This window comes from Lissotriton vulgaris, chromosome 3_1, assembly GCF_964263255.1.
Source record: "Lissotriton vulgaris chromosome 3_1, aLisVul1.2, whole genome shotgun sequence".
In the NCBI taxonomy this organism is placed as follows: Eukaryota; Metazoa; Chordata; class Amphibia; order Caudata; family Salamandridae; genus Lissotriton; species Lissotriton vulgaris.
In genome coordinates, this window is record NC_141689.1 from 753,315,136 (window position 1) to 753,329,635 (window position 14,500).

The 14,500-nt window shown below is 43.5% G+C and overlaps 1 protein-coding gene across 1 annotated transcript in view; it reads left to right on the forward strand.

Moving 5' to 3' along the window:
- Positions 1–4,650: 4,650 nt before the first annotated feature.
- TNFAIP8 (TNF alpha induced protein 8) overlaps positions 4,651–14,500 on the forward strand; it is a 442,557-nt gene continuing 432,707 nt past the window's right edge. The window contains exon 1 of the mRNA XM_086961068.1: positions 4,651–4,874. Within this exon, the coding sequence (XP_086817194.1) occupies position 4,874 (1 nt within the window). The 5' untranslated portion in view covers positions 4,651–4,873. The remainder of the gene's footprint in view (positions 4,875–14,500) is intronic.

Here is a 14,500-nt window from a genome sequence, read left to right on the forward strand (position 1 = left end):
ACCATATTACAAATTAACCCTGGCACGCAGAGGTCCTGTTTTGCTTAAAAGGTGTGCGGATCCACGTATTTGCAACAGTATGATGCCCTTCCATTGGTGCTAATGAGTCTGAAAAGCATCCTGGATCAGAGGACAACATTGGCCCTCCTTGAAATCCTCATGGTCAGAGCCATGAGACTTAATGCTGTATCTACAACTGCACTTGTGAATATTAGAGATCATATGTTTCTTGACTACTGAAAAGACCTGGCTGATTTGGTGTTTTCTGTCTCTCACCAGGATGAGTTGATGCCTCTCCTTTCAAGGCAAGGCAAGGTTTTGTTAAAGAAGCACATGTGGAAGTCGTACCTAGATCTCTGATGGTGTGTGTTGCCCCTATCAAGTTATCTTGGACACTTTCTGTTAAATGTGTAGGCATTTCAAACTGGATTCATGCCTCACACGCCAGGAGAATGAGACAAGCTCGAAACAAAGTGGCGATGGCCACTACTCACTGGCAAAGACAAAATCTGTTACAATCTGAGAGCTCACGGAGAAGAGGAAGAGCGTAAACGGTGAACATCAATGACAACGCGGGGATTACCCCGCACTGCCATTACAACGCAGGAATTACAACGAAAGTCGTTACAACGACTTTCGCTGGAGGGCGCTCTTGGATAGGGAATAGTTTAATTTTCTATCCAACTCCTTCCCTACTGTCAACGTGGGCTGGAGTTGGAATAGAAAATTAAACTATTCCAATATCCAGCGCCCTCCAGCGAAAGTCGTTGTAACGACTTTCGTTGTAATTCCTGCGTTGTAATGGCACGCGAGGTAATACCACGCGTTGTCATGTCATACAACCGTGTAAACAAGTGTCTGAAAGTAAAGCTAACTTGAGAACACAGGAGACTGAGAATCGACAAGCTGTTTTTGAAACACCTCCTTGATTAAAGCTGCCATACTTTGACTTTGATTGATATTTCCTTCTGACTGATCTCAAGTCAACTAACATTACTGAATGATTGAACATTTAAACAACTCTGGGATGACAGTTGTGGCCTAGGCTCTAGTAGAAGAATATGGATCTTATTTTTGAAGAAGATTGACGTAGATTTAATGTGACATTATTACATATAGTTCTCAGGGAAATTTCACTTTTAATGTTTTCTTCAATCTTTTGTTTGAGTATTCCAATTTAATACATGCAAAGGATTGCTATGTCTGCACCCATTTGCCTGCATCCGTGGCTTAGGGCGAGACCTACCATAATAATTCCCTTAAGTATGATCTGTCTTGTAGAATAATTTTGAGTCTTTTATATCGTCAGGAGCATTCTGATTATTATTTTTGAAATTATCATTTTGTCTTTTCTGAAGTGCCTATGTATTAACATTGTAATCCCCACTCCAATGCTAAGGATATGGATAAGGCAGGTCATTTATTTAGGTCACAAATTAAACTTGACACTGCCTGAACCCACTGACAGAATTTAACCTGTAAATGGAGTAATGCTAAAAATGATTTTATTAATGACTCGGAAGACAAGAGGGAAGAACTTTCAGAGAAAGCAAAGAATTCAAAGGATGAATCGAGAGGAGTGTGAGGAAGAGGAGCAATATAGACTAGCAGTATAACCGAAATTAAGTTTAGATTGTGAGTAGCAAGGAAAGTTATGTTTCATGAAGAGAAAGAAATAGGATAGTGCTCCCCAAAGGTTATCATACAGATAAATTAGGTGACTTAGGAATTGGGTTTCATAGGAGAGCTAAAGTAGAGCTTCACAAAAAGGTGAAATCTTTGGTGCAAAAATCCCCTTGATAGGAGTAGTTTTAAATGCTCTGATGATTAGAAAGCTGTCTACATTAGTAGATAGACTTGCACCCTGCACGGCGGGTGCACTGTTCACTAATAATGCAGAATTACTTGCTATTAGGGCCTAGTTTTGCAGAATATTCTTGCTTCAGACATTTTGCTCACAAAAGAAGGTGGCGTTTGTAAAATGCTACGTGTGCAACAATGCCGAACTTATTAACAAGATAAGAGCAGGGAGACCAAAAAGCATGTAATGAATATCACAAGTCCATCTAAATACTTAAAGGAGTTGGAAGAGACAGGTGCTTGGGAAGCAATGGGAAAATAACTTTCTACTGAAAGCAAATGGCTTATTAGGATTGGTAGTGGGCTTTTAGGCACTATACTTAGACTTTTATTGATTATTGTGTGATTTGTTTGTTCTTGACGGAAAAGGGATTCAAGCTGAGGAAAGGAAAGAAGGTTTCAAAACAGAGAGAAGGAGACAGACAAACAGAGCAAATGGATGAAAGAAAAGTGAGAGAAAATAGAATGAGAGGCGAAGCAGTGTTGTGTTTATGAAGAGTCAAAGGAGCTAGAGGAATCTAGACTTAAGCAGCAGACGTCAACAACTAATTTGTGAACTGTCATGAAGGGAAATAGTGACTGTTTTGGGAAATTGGTGACACAGTGCCACTATTATTAATTTGCATTTAATGATATCCTAATGTATAACACATATAATCCTTGCTTACATACATACACATGCGTTTTTAATTAGACTGATTATAATGCGTGATTTTCACATTTACAGTTAACCATCGTTAAAGTGTGTTCACGTTAACTTAGCTGGAGTCCCTGTAGGTTTAAGTTGAAAGACTCCATATTTAAAGAAACTTACTTTTGCTTGCTGTGCGTAATCTTTTGTTGTCATTTCTGGTACCAAGAGTTGCTGTGTTCTTGTTAACTGTACTGTTGCTGCTAGTGTTTTGGGTGAAGGTTGTTACTGTAACATTTTAATGATTTGGACAGTGAATCTCAGCACCTGTGCAAGAAGGGAGCCGAAGAAGAATCCTTCCTTGCACACTATCTATGAAGGCCAGGGTGACGAAAAATGTAGCTTTGTATTACTTAGGATAAGTGGGCTGACACCGACCATGAAAACATTGTTTAGATTTGATTGGTTCCTCCTCTGTGATAGTCGTAGGAGTATCTTTCTGTTACCTAGGTTGAATTTCATGATTTAATTGTGCATTCTCGTGTTAAATAGTTAGATTTACTTCTGTCCCACTTGGTGGTGGGCATTTATTTAGTACGCTTGGGACCTTGTGCTCTTTTTATTCCTCCTCATAGAGTTAATTCCCAAGTGAGCACCTTTTTTCTTGTCCAAAGTGGAACCTTTATTTGGTTTTATATGAGATGCTATATTTGCTGACACCTACTGCTTATGAATTTCCACGGCTTTGCCCACAGCAATAGCTTAATATTTGGGAGTTACCCTTGATGGGAACTAAATCTATTATAATTTGCCTACGCTATCTTTATTTTTTTTTAAATAAACTATTTTATTGGTTTTAATACAAAATCAGTCACATTTTTACTAGTTTTTATAGAGCAACAACAGAGGCAGCAAAACCATAATGGAACCTTCAGAGGAAATGAACGTTTGTCTACAATTACCGTTACACTGGTGGATCCAGCCCAAAATGTTCCCATCAGTTATACGAAATCGAGGCATGCTTGGAAGGGCATCCCCTGGCCTTGTAGACCTGCTTCTCCTGCTGGGCAGACCAGTCCACTCCACAATGCCACTGAGGCAACGTTGGGGTCCCAGGAGCTCTCCAACGGGCAGCCAGGTCTCACGTGGCCACCATGGTAGCTTTCCCTAAAAGTGCACGGTCAGCCCTCGAGCCCCGCGCCCTCAAAGATGCCCACAAGCAGCACCTGCGGTGAAAGCCCCACCCCCAATCCCACTACAGCTGACAGTTCCACGACCACGGCAGTCCAGTATCATGCCACCAAAGGGCAGGTCCAAACCATGTAGTTGAAGTCCACAGGGGTATGTGAGTGAAGAAAACATGCAGGACTTGGAAGGAGACCCACCTTACATAATCGGGCAGGTGCGAGGTAAGCACAGTATAAGTAGTACGTTTGCACCAAACGAAGTTTTGATGACCCAGGGGCTGTGAGGGCATTACTGCATCCCACCAATCCTTTTGCTCCATTGCTCCCAGCCATTCTTCCCACCGAGATCGAAGATGCTCCTAGCAAAAACGTATCAGCTGATCCCTGTATCACAAGTACACATTATAAAATTATTCTACTACATTGGACGACTTATACATTTCCGTTTTCTTTTGCACCAGTAACAATACAGCAGAATGCAAGCGTTCAGTTCCCCTCTTTACCTCGTTTCTCCTGGTAATGTATTATTGATGCTAGATGTTTTCTGCAGAAACAGCAAAATGGGTGGCCTCCAACCTCTTCTGTGACCCCACTCAGTCCAAACCTAAAAATAAAGTCTCGTGCAATTTACTTTCATATACGCAAACCGTCGCTTTTCTTCGTGCAGACATGTTTAAATATTTTCAGTAATTTTATACCGATGTTCATTTTCTCTTTCTGTCCCCAAATTCTCGCACTAGAATTTGCCATTTTATGCATTTTTACCACGGTCTGATAAAAACAGAAAGTTGTCCTTAAACTCGTTAAGCGGGATATATCAACTTCTTCAGCGCTGCCTAACGGAGTGAGGGAACAATGCACGTATTTGAACTTTCTCGTCCTGGCAGGTAAGCAATCAAGGCTGCCCTTGCTGACCGGCACGACTGAGAGTCCATCTAGAGTGGCTCGCCTGCCCCTGCCGTGCGGAGGGGCTCCCGGGGCGTCACACCACGTACTGTGGACTGACAGGCCCGGTGCACAGCACCCAGCTCACCGGCGGCAGGCAGGACCGCCCCTCCCAGCGCACACCCACAGCACAGGAGGAGCACAACGCTCCCACTCAGTCTCACCCTCAACGCCGCGCTCACCGGGGCCAGGACAGCTCTCCCCGCAACCTCGAGTTACGGCACTGCACGGCGCCCCCGGGACCCTCTAAAGTAGGTGCGAAGGGCTGAGCGGTGCATACCCCGTGGTGTGCTCCTGCCTTCAGCCCCTGTGTCTTGTACGTGCTCTGTGTGTGTACCAGCTTCCCTCCCTGCCTTACCATCCGAAGAAGCCGCCTGTGTTTACCTGCCTGTCTCCTGTGAAGCAGGCTCCCGCCGTGCCTGTCAGCAACCTCGACTATGCCTTTATGCCTCTCCCCACCCCCGTTTCTTCCTGTACAAGCCCCGTGTTTCAGCTGCACACCTCTGGTGTCTTGTCCGGGCTGAGCCTGCTGTCTCACCACCACTTGTGTGTCATTCTCTGCTAGGTGGGTGCACACACTTTGCTCGTGCACGCGGACTCCTCGCTGGCCTCGGTTATGTGTCGAATCGGGTTTTGCTGATTTTTTTTTGTTATGATTTGTGCTTACTGCCTGTCCTGCCCGTGCTTGCCCAGCCTCCACCCTGGGCGGACGGTATGTGTTTCCAGAAGTTTGTCCTTCGAGTCGAGTGTTTGGGTTTGTTGCCCTGATGCTGTAGACGCCTCAGCCAGTTAGACGGCTCAGGTGTTTCGGATAGTGCCTGGAGGCGCTACAGCTTCGTTACTGCTATTCAATAGGAAATGCATAATCAACTCAACTCTCACTCCTTGTGCGTAAGTTTAGCTGCACAAAGCTCTCTCTCTCCTTCGTACATCATTCAATTTGCAGCATGTTTGAAAATTGTTAACATTTATAATTAAATAATTTTTTGGTGTCGAGTTCTGTTCCCCATCCCGTGCAGTAACTGACTATTGTATAACTGCAGCCCCTTTCCTTCAGAAACCAGTGATATTAAAAAGGGGCACTGCCAGCGATAGAGTTGTGTGAAAGTTGTGTACGTTCAGTATTTTTTACCAAAACTACTGTATCGTATACGTGAGAGTTAACAATGCTCCAAAGAGTAATATGTTAAAGAGGAGTTTATTCCTTTCACAACCCCAAGTCGCCTCAGCTGACCGCCTCAAAAACTGCCATCAACCATTCATGGTATTTGGAAGGGAAGTGGGAAATGGGACAAACAAATGTAACGAAACAATATAATACAGATTAACAACCTAAAGAATGCATAGCACCATAGGGATGATATCGCATACATATAGTGTGCATAGCGGAAACAATTATATCAATCACAACATTGAGGCTCTATGGCCATGTAGTGGGTCAGCATGGGTGAACTGGGCTGGGTTGCCACATACCTCCATGTAGTTAGGACATCATAGTTCGAAGGGAAGAACTCTAGAGGCAGCCTCCAGAGGCCCTCAGTCAGTGTGATACAGTACATAGACGAGTGATACCCTGATGTGTAACTGTGGCACCACAACATTGTTTGTGCATTTATTGCATGGAGTACCCACTAGTTTTTTGTGGCACATGACCTGCCAAGGTTGCTCTTGGATGTGATGCAGTATTACTGCAGCACTGTAAGTCTGCGCTAATACAAGTACTGCCAGCTTATGTCTCATGAGGCGCTAAACATGGGCCTTGAAGCTCAGCTCTAAGGGCTGTGTGTAGCTAAGACAGTGGTGGCCATTTTTGGACGTGCCTTGCAAATCCACAGCTAAGGTCACAATGTCCTGAAGGATTTCCGCTGTCCAATAGCTGGGTATTCAGCGCACACTTAAACAGGAACATACCTCGAAATGTAGTTATTTTTGTTGCCAATTCTTGTGTTCTTATTTGACAACGTGTCCAGTATTGAGATATGCAAAACGTATTTTATTTTGTTGAAAATGTATTTATAAAGTGTTTCAAGTAACCAATCTTTTACAAGGGTTACAAGAGTATAATACTCTTGAAAATATGCAAAAAGTTACTTTTGAATTGATATGTGCAGCACCAGTGCAAAATGTAAACAGCTGATACCCAATCTAGCATCCTCAGTAATGCACATTCATGGCCCTGTGATGCTTTAAAATCACAGTGAAATCTGCTCAGCCTGAAACTGGATAGGTATTTTCCTTCCCGCTCAATTTTCGCACCCTTTAGTGTTCTTGTTGAGTTACTGTGTTCACCTTCTGTCTGTTTTTTCTCAGATTATATATTATTGGCGGGTGACTGTTTATTGGCTTGAATTACTTCCCCTATAAGGTTAGTCTTGTTACAGAGTACAGAATTGAATCAAAATCCTCGAGAATGTGATACTTGCTATTACATCCAGAAGGGGAAACATTTCCTGGGTTGCAGGGCTCCAGGTAGGTGGATGTGATATTGTGATATGACAGGTCCATATATTTTGCTTTACCGATAGTATCATTTATTTATTTATTTATGAGCTTATAAAGCGCACTTATGCCCAAAGGTGTCCTGGCGCTGCCTATCGACTCCGGAGCTTGAACGGGGGGGACTATTCCATAAATAACCAGGTCTTAAGCCCGTTTCGGAATGAAAGTAGCTCTGAGGCATTTCTGAGATGTCATAAGGATGTTGGACCACTCTTGGTGTGTCCACATTTTTTTGGAAGGTTCTCTTTGTGCTATTCGGATTACTGTACATAGTCTTTTGATTAGATCTTTATTATCAATGTTCCTGGCATGGCAATGCGGTCTTTGTACCGAGCAGTCACTGAAGTGTCAGTGCTTCCTTTCCACCTTTTCTTTGTCCTTCATGATTGCTACTCAGCCATTGACCGATGACGTCATTGATGGCTGTGCGGCCAACGAGTTATTGTCTTTGTGTGTGGTTGCTGCTGGTAGTATTTGTGAAGGATGTTAATGAGGGCTGCATGCTGAGGAGTCTGCTTCAAAGCACTTCAAAATACCGAACAGATATTCCCCAAATGAGAGAACCTTAGGAATCCTTGATCTCCTGACTCCCCAAGACCCCTGGTGGAGCTGCTGTTTCCTATCCTGCCGCAGAGAGTCGGGTCTGTGGTTAAAAAAAGCCATTTCAACGCAATTTTAGTAAACTGCACAGTGGGTTAAATACCTACCCTGACGATTAATGGTTAAACGTTGAATAGACCAACAGAGCCAACCTAATCCTTCATCATTTGGAGGTAGATACTCTGAATACCATTAGTTTTCATAATAATACCAGGTATTTGGTGCATAATGACAATTCAAGTTGTGGTATACTATCCTTAAATGTTTGGGACCAGAAGATTACTTGATCTTGAAATCTCTGCGAGTAGACATTGGGTTACCTTCTGCAAAAGCCAAAGACCTGGAAAGTAGACCTGTCTCGGGGCAATCGCTGGACAAAGGCAGTGAGCCTCAGTAACACTTTGAACACGGTGGGTGGTTTTGTTGCAGGGAGCTGGATAGAGACCACTTTAAAAATCCTGAGTGCTGTGGAAAGGTAACAAAGTGGGACATGCCGGATATGTACTTTACCACCGCTGCTAGCTATGCTTCAAGTGAGAGGTTACAATTCAGAAAAGCTCAGGGTTTGTAAACTGGCTATCGGGATTGATGGTTGTGTCACATGCCGCAAACCTAATGCTCGTCTTCTCCAGAAGGATGACTGGTTTACAAGGGGTTGTTGATCTCACTGGCTTGCATTCATAATTTGACTTTTAATTTTCTAGTCAGGAGTACATATTTTTTTTGCGTTGTGAAGTGACACTCCAACATCTAACATTTCCAATGCTATTGTATTTTCCACAACAAATATCATTTTCATCCTTGAAATTACTATACCTTTGAGTGACATAGGTGGTCATTGATCCTGTCTTGAATGTCTTTGGTCTGTGATGTACCTGCCATTTTCCTTTATCCATTGACAGCTAGCAGCTATACCCTTTACCAGGCATTACTGAGACCTGTGCCCAGCAATCAAGGGTACTGTCGCCCCTCGGACAGCTAGCTACTAGGAGGTGCCATCTGTGGTCTAAATGGCACTGGTGATAACTTTCTGATTGACTTTTCATACTTTTTCAAGCTCGTCAGAGACCTGTCCGTGTTCTCTACTGAGTCATATGGACTAAAGCCCACCTATGCACTTGCAATCGGTCTGGAAACATGGAGAGGCCTTTATGTAATTCACTGAATTATAACATCCTCCAGTAGTTCTGGAAATTGACTTCTCTTTCCAAAACTCGGAGAGGATGGTGCCATGTTTTCACCCTACACATGGCTCTCCTTTGCTTCTTAATTCTTGACTGGTGGTAAAACCCTGCAGCCTCTCCAGGATTTGTTCCTTGGCTCCTACTGAAGGCTTCTGCTCCTTCATTGCTCTTTCTGTAGCTCTTTGTGGTGGATGGCTCTGGTGAAGCTCTGTGCATCAGCATTCCTGCTGCTGCACCCTCTTTTCTCTGAACCCTCCATTGCCTCCTTCTCATCCAGAACCCACCAACAGAGCCGCTTGTTGTGGTTTTCGTTTTCTAGCAGTCACTCCATTTGGTTGCAAAAGAGTTCTTAGGTTGCGATAAAATAATCCACAGTTGCGTGAAAAGTTCACAGTTGCGTCACGTTTTGCCAACAGTACCTTTTAAAACCGACAAAGTTCCAAAGCAGAAGCTGGTGCGGTGGAAAACAAGCGATGCGCTGCTCCTAAAACCCTGGGGAGGCGATGCGACAGCCCTGCTGCATCAGCGGGCGTGTTGCGACGAATCCAGTCTGTATGGGAAAGAAGGCGGACTTGTATGGATTCCGGTGCGTAGGTTCTGTAGGACGTTTTCTCTCGCAAAGGCACGATGCGATGATCTTTAGAGTTGCGATGATCTCCGGGGCGACGATGTGCGGACCAGCGGTGATCTTCCTCTCGCAGCTCCTCGATGCGATGGCTTCTGCGACGACACAAGCAGCGACGTGATGCGATAAGCAATCGGTGCGACGATCTCACCCAGCGACGACAGGCTCTGCGACGACACTCACAGCGATGGTAATCTTCCCGCACCGGTCTGGTGCGTCCCGCAAACGAAGGATGCGACGGTTCTGGAAGTGGCAACAGGCGCTGCGACGATCTCGACCTTCGTAGCGGCGCGAATTTCCTCGCACTGTCGGGGATGTGCTCCGCAAGCAAGCGATGCAACAAAACTTCCAGAAAGTCTTTAAAAGCTTGGTTTCCAGCTTCCCAACATGGGTACAACTCATAGAGGCACCACACAGAGGCCACACACTCCAACACTCCAGGAAGGACAGAACTATCTCAGTAGAGTTCAGTTAAGCTGGGAGTGAAGTCCTTTTTTTCCTGGGACTTCATAACAGGGAGCCAGCTCTTCTCATGCCCTTGGAGATTCCTTCAAGCAAGGGGACACAGCACACAGCAAAGTCCTTCCCTTCTCCTTGGCAGCAAAGCAACAGCAGGTCAGTCTTCCTTCTTCAGTTTCAGCTTTATCCTTGGCAGAGGTTCCTTCTTGATTCCAGGATGATCTCATTTTCTGTTGTCAGGCGTCCTGTACTTATACCCCTGAAAGTCCTTGTTCTCTTTGTGCAAGTGGGCCCTGAGCCCGGTCTGAACCAGTTCTGGGTGTTCCTTGAGCAGGGTCGTCAGCAGCCCAGCAGGTGGTGGAGTCAGCATTGTGGAAGGCAGGCACAGCCCTATTCAGGCCCAGGTGCTATCTCCTCCCACCACTCAAGTTGCAAATGCAGCCATTCAGTCCAGGGCTGACACAGCCAGCCTCCTGGGGGCTCCCCAGCCTCTGTCACTCTCAAACCAGACAATCAATTTACAAACAGGCCAAGGCACACAGAAAGGTCAGACGAGAGAACAGCAACTTTCTCAAAGTGCTGTTCTCAAACACAGGAGTTAAAAACAACCTTTCCTAAAAGATGTGTTATTAAATTCTGAGTTCACGGATACCAGACCTTTATGTTCTACCTTGCTCCTATGGGAAGATATGCTGGTAGCCTCTGTAGCCAGCATTCCCCATGATAGCCTATGGGCAAGGTAGCCTTACAATAGTGAAAAACGAAAATGTCTGCCATTCACTACCAGAGCATGTCACCTGCACTAGTACATGTTCTACCTTTCACATACACTGCACCCTGCCCAGGGGGGTACCCTGGGCCTTCCATAGGGGTGAACAATGTGCACAGAAAGGAAAGGGTTAGGCCTGGTCAGTGGGGACACTGACCAGTAGGACATGGCAGTTCACAGACTGCACACAGGCACTGCGGTGGCAGGCCGGAGACACCATTTTAGGGCTACTCATGTGGGTGGCACAATCAGTGCTGCAGGCCCACTAGTAGCATTTGTCATCACCAGCCCTGGCACACCCAGTGCACTTTACTAGGGACTTCTTGGTGATACAAATTTGCCAATCATGTATATTCAATCACAATAACAATTTACATAGGGAGCACTTACACTCTGACACTGATTAGCAGTGGCAGAGTGTCCAAAGCATCTAAACCAGCAAAAACAAAATCCAGCATAGCATCAAAAATACAGGAGGTAGAGGCAAAAAGATAAGGGTAAACCATGCCAAGGATGCCAGGTCTAACAGTCACTTGTTTATTTTCCTTTCTTTCATGTAGCGTTCTTTTTCTGTTTTAACATTTTCATATGACTGTTCTGTATCTTAAACCAATAATTCTCGCATCTCTTTCCCATTCTCTTCATATGCAGGTTCTGTTTCTGTCTTATCACTTGTGCTAAATTAAAGTCCTGTGTTCAGATGTTGACTCTTGGGTCTTCAATATGAAAAAAGTTTGCATTTAGTAAGCACAACTGTCATCCAAAACGGTATCCTGGCACTGGAAAGAAGTAATCTGACAATGTCAAGCAAGCATCATTACTTTACAGAAATTCAGTTGTAGGGAAAAGGAAGGTTGTCAGCGCTCTCTGAAAGACCAAGTGATTCTGCAGGGTGCAGATGGTCAGCGATAGAGCTATAGGATGGGAAGAAAAGGACCCCCAGATCTGCTTCTTCTGAATCGTGGAACTGTTCAAAAAGTTGGATCTATGGTACAAACTAGGAACGAAAATATGGAAGTGAGACTGAAGGCAATGAGGTCCATTTTTGTGAAAGGACTGATGCATTCATCAGAGGCTCTTAATAATATTTTTGACTCGTGGTAGGTAGCCAGTTCAAGTAGACCAAATAAAAAAGTAATACGAATGTTAATGGCTCACTTATAGATCGGATGAGCTGCAGCATTCTGAATTCTCTTGGTGTCTTGCAAGAAGGTAAAAAGGTAGACCAAGTTACAAGGAATTGCAATGATCCAACTGGACTACAATTTGCAAACTTAAAAAAGATCAGGTAAAACCTTATAAAGAGGATGACTGTCAAAGAGCAAGACAAAGAAACTTTGATAATTTGGGTACAAAAAACAGTCACTGTTCAAAAGTAGAATCTTAAGTTATGTAATGAGGACATTTGTAGAGTAGGATCTTCTAAGAAAGTGGCCACCAGTCAGTGGTCCAACAGCTGTATGTCCTCCTACAGCCAAAATCATTCTTTTTTTGTATTTAGTTCATAGAACTGCTAGTCATCCAAGCCTGATATGGAAGACGTTTTTGTAATAAATCCTTGCTTCATGAATGAAGGTCATCCAAATGGACCATCATTGAGCTTTAGCTGCATAGGTGGTGAGACAAAATACAAAGGCATGCATAAGTTTGTTGAGGGGAGAAACATAGACATTCTAGCTTGAGATGTTCAGGCAAGAGCCCTCTGATACTCCATGGATGAATTTCCTGAAGTCAGATTGGAACAGCTGTAGTAGAGTAGTTTGATAATTGTCCACATAGGATACAATTTGTTCAAGAGCTTTATCGCCAATGCCTAAGACACATCATACAAGCGTTAAATAATAAGTGAGACACCACACCGAATTCCAATAGGATCACGTCTACAGAACTTCAATCATCCACAAGAACTCCAAAATCATCAAAAATAGCAAAAAGTACAGATTAAATGCGTTGAATGACATACGAATCCCGCGAATCAAAGGCTGAATGATTGCCCAAGTAAATTTACAGCTGAGCAAGAATAAGCAAAATTGAAGCAATTCCCAAGTGCACTATTTTAACTCTGCATCATCAAAGCAACTTTAGTCCAAAGCTACCCCAGCTTATTCCTTTGTCTAATCCTTGCATGTGATCAGAGAGCAGTCACTGTTCTGGCTTACAGCACTAACAAATCCTTCTCTCTAATAAATATCATATCCTTGTTTGTGGCTTAGGGCCCAGACAAAGAGACTCGCTCACATGAGCTAGCAGAGTAACAGCAACTTTCTCAGGACATAGCTTACAATCAGACATTGGTAAACCCTGAGACTGTTCTGTGTATGCCCCCAATGCAACGCCTTTACTTTTCTGTCCAGTGCTTTGATTTCCTTTTTTATATAATTTATTGTAGATTGTTTTTTTATAGGCTCTTTTCCTCTTCCCTTTTGTCTTGCTACTTAACTACAAGCTATAGGGGGTTTACCCCCTTGATCTAAAAGCATGGGAAATGATCTGGGAATGGGAGGAATTGAAGTCAGCAAACATGAGGGTAAACCATAAGATGACGATAAAATACTAAAAAACGTTGTATTAAATTTCAATTATGGAAGCATTGGGAAGGGGCCAGTGTTTATATCACCCTCTGCTTTATTTGCTCAAGTTAAACTTGATGGGCCATTGGAATGATTGACAATTTTAAGAGTGTACACTATATTTGAAGGAAAAGGATGATGGATGGCTTCAGCAATGTCTTATTTGGCATGGGAGGAGGGTATCTAGCATATTATATCTGAATATAATTTTTTGGGTGGCCCTAGCAACCAGCTGTCTTGCTATTTTGTAGGGATGCCGTTTTTACTGTTTACCAATTTAATGATACTTAATTTATCAACCTCCAAAGTTAAGTGGTGATTTGGTCCTCGTTAGAATTAGCCCTTGTGATCCACAGGTCACAGCAGATGATTGCAGTCTTTTTTTTATTTTTATTTTTTTATTTCTTTATTGAAAGTGCATGACAATATAATGTGCCCTTGTACAAAGCATTAAGTATTAATACAGGATTATAAATATAAGCACGAGGAAGATAAATACACAAATATAAATACACATAATGAAAGTAGAAAGCTCAGCTCACATGACATGAGGTAAATAACAGATATAATAAATACAATAGTAAGGGCTACGTTAAATATTTTAAAAAACTATGGGCCCCACTTTTAGCTGCCTCCATGATGCCACTGGCGCCCATATCCTTAAACCCATTTCCCTGGATTTCGCACCCTTTAGAGCGTATAACTCGGACTCGATGTTATGAATCCCGAGCATTCTGCACATCCACATTTGGAAGGTTGGGGCCTCAACATCCTTCCATGCGGCAGCAATTAAGATTCTAAGAACAGCTGTTGATAAAAAGACTAGTGCCTCGGATTCTGTACTTAGGCCCAGTTTAGCATCACATCCAATTATTAGAAGTGTATTTTGACAGCTAGCAGCCCCTCTAGGAACTTTTCGATTTCATTTTTGATTGTCCCTAGTTTCCCACAACTACAAAACATATGGAAAATGTCAGCAGGCCCATTCCAACATCTAGGGCAGTTGCTATCCTCCCTCTTTCCCCATTCATACAGTTTAGCCGGGGTATAGTATAGGTTGAAGAGAGTCTTAAAGTGCTGTGCTCTTAAGTTTGAGGAGCGTAGGAACCTTTTATCCATTAGGATAGCTTTATCCAGGTCAATGTCAGGATCTCTCAGTTTTACGGCCCAA